The sequence below is a fragment of the Pediculus humanus genome, genomic scaffold (assembly GCF_000006295.1).
Source record: "Pediculus humanus corporis 1103172107384 genomic scaffold, whole genome shotgun sequence".
Lineage (NCBI taxonomy): Eukaryota > Metazoa > Arthropoda > Insecta > Psocodea > Pediculidae > Pediculus > Pediculus humanus.
The window spans coordinates 1-1585 of NW_002987011.1; the positions used below are offsets into that span (position 1 = coordinate 1).

The 1585-nt window shown below is 19.0% G+C and overlaps 1 protein-coding gene across 1 annotated transcript; it reads left to right on the forward strand.

Moving 5' to 3' along the window:
- Window positions 1–245: 245 nt before the first annotated feature.
- On the forward strand, window positions 246–609 carry Phum_PHUM036200 (uncharacterized protein; the record flags this gene model as incomplete). The annotated part of the gene is made up of 2 exons (XM_002423049.1): window positions 246–372; window positions 443–609. 2 exons carry the CDS (start codon window positions 246–248, stop codon window positions 607–609), a joined length of 294 nt encoding a protein of 97 aa, XP_002423094.1.
- Window positions 610–1585: the final 976 nt, after the last annotated feature.

Genomic DNA, 1585 nt, shown 5'->3' on the forward strand with positions numbered 1-1585 from the left:
TTTACAATTAATTTTTTATCATTCCAGTGTAAAAAAACAGAATATAAAAAATTCCGCCGAAAAAATACTAATAATAATAATAAACGTATAAAAAATATTCAAATGGAAAATCAAGGTAACCGCCATTTTTTAATAATAATGATAATAATGAGAGAGAGAGAGAGAGAGAGAGAATATAAATTATTTATTTTACAGAATCGGATAATTTTGGTAGCACGGATTCGGAAGTTAAAAAAATATTATCAATGAATAATCTGCCATTATCAGAATACGATGCTTTATGGAGCGATTCGGAAGATGATGAAAAAAAACGAATCCCTCCTCCTCCTCCACCTCAAGACATGCATTCATCATTCAGACAAAGATCATCAGGTAAATACATTTTTATTTAAATTATTTTATTAATAACAATTAATTAATTAATTAATTATATTAATTATAGAAAAAATAGAAGATTATTCGAGTACATCGAGCGACGAATCATCATTTAATAAATTAAAATATTCTGGAAGAAAATCAAAATGTAAAAGTGGTCCATCCATGATGAAACGTCACGTGAGAAACAACAACAACGACATGATGGAATCATCATCTACTTCGTTCAGGTAAGTTTATTTTATTTATTTATTTATTTATAATAATAATAATAATAATTAATAATAATAATAATGACACAGTGGTGGTAGCACGAACGTTTATTATCCAAACAATTCAAAATTATATAAAAAAATAAATAGCGATAAAGGAATTGGAAAAAAATTATCACAAAATAATAATAATAATAATAATAATAATGCAAACGAAATTAATAATTCTAAATTAATTATATCCTCATCGTCTTATCAAATAAACGTATAAGAAAAAAATTTAAATTAAATTTAATTAATTAATTAATTATATCTGTGATAAAATTTTATTAATAATAATAATAATAATAATAATAATAATAATAATAATTTTAAATTGTTATCAATTATTTTTATATAATTATATATATATATATAAATATATAAAAAATAAATTTAAAAAATTCAATGAACCTTTCCAAAACGCGATAAATAATAATAATAATAATAAATCACGTGGGTTTGTAATCAAAGGTTAAAAATAAAAATAAAATCGAAAAAATTAGGAACGTTTCATATAATAATAATAATAATAATAATAATTTTTTTTTTTAATAAAAAATTATATAAAATTTTATTTAATTCTATTTATTTATTTATTTATTTCTTTTTTTTTTACGTTTTCATCAAAAATTTTTTTCATTTGTACAAAAATAATTCAAAAAAAAAAAAAATATATTTATAATATTATTAATATAATATGAATATATATAAAAATTATTAAAAAAAAAAAACTAATAATAATAATAATAATAATAATAATAATAATATTTTTTAATAATAACAAACAAACGAGCAAACAAACGAACAAACATTCTCATCAAATAAATTTGTTCAAAAGCATAATAATAATAATAATAATAATAATAATAATAAATGATATTTATACAACGATGATAATTATTTCATTATTACAAAACTATATTTTTATGAATGGGGGCGAGGGGGGGCGGGGAAAT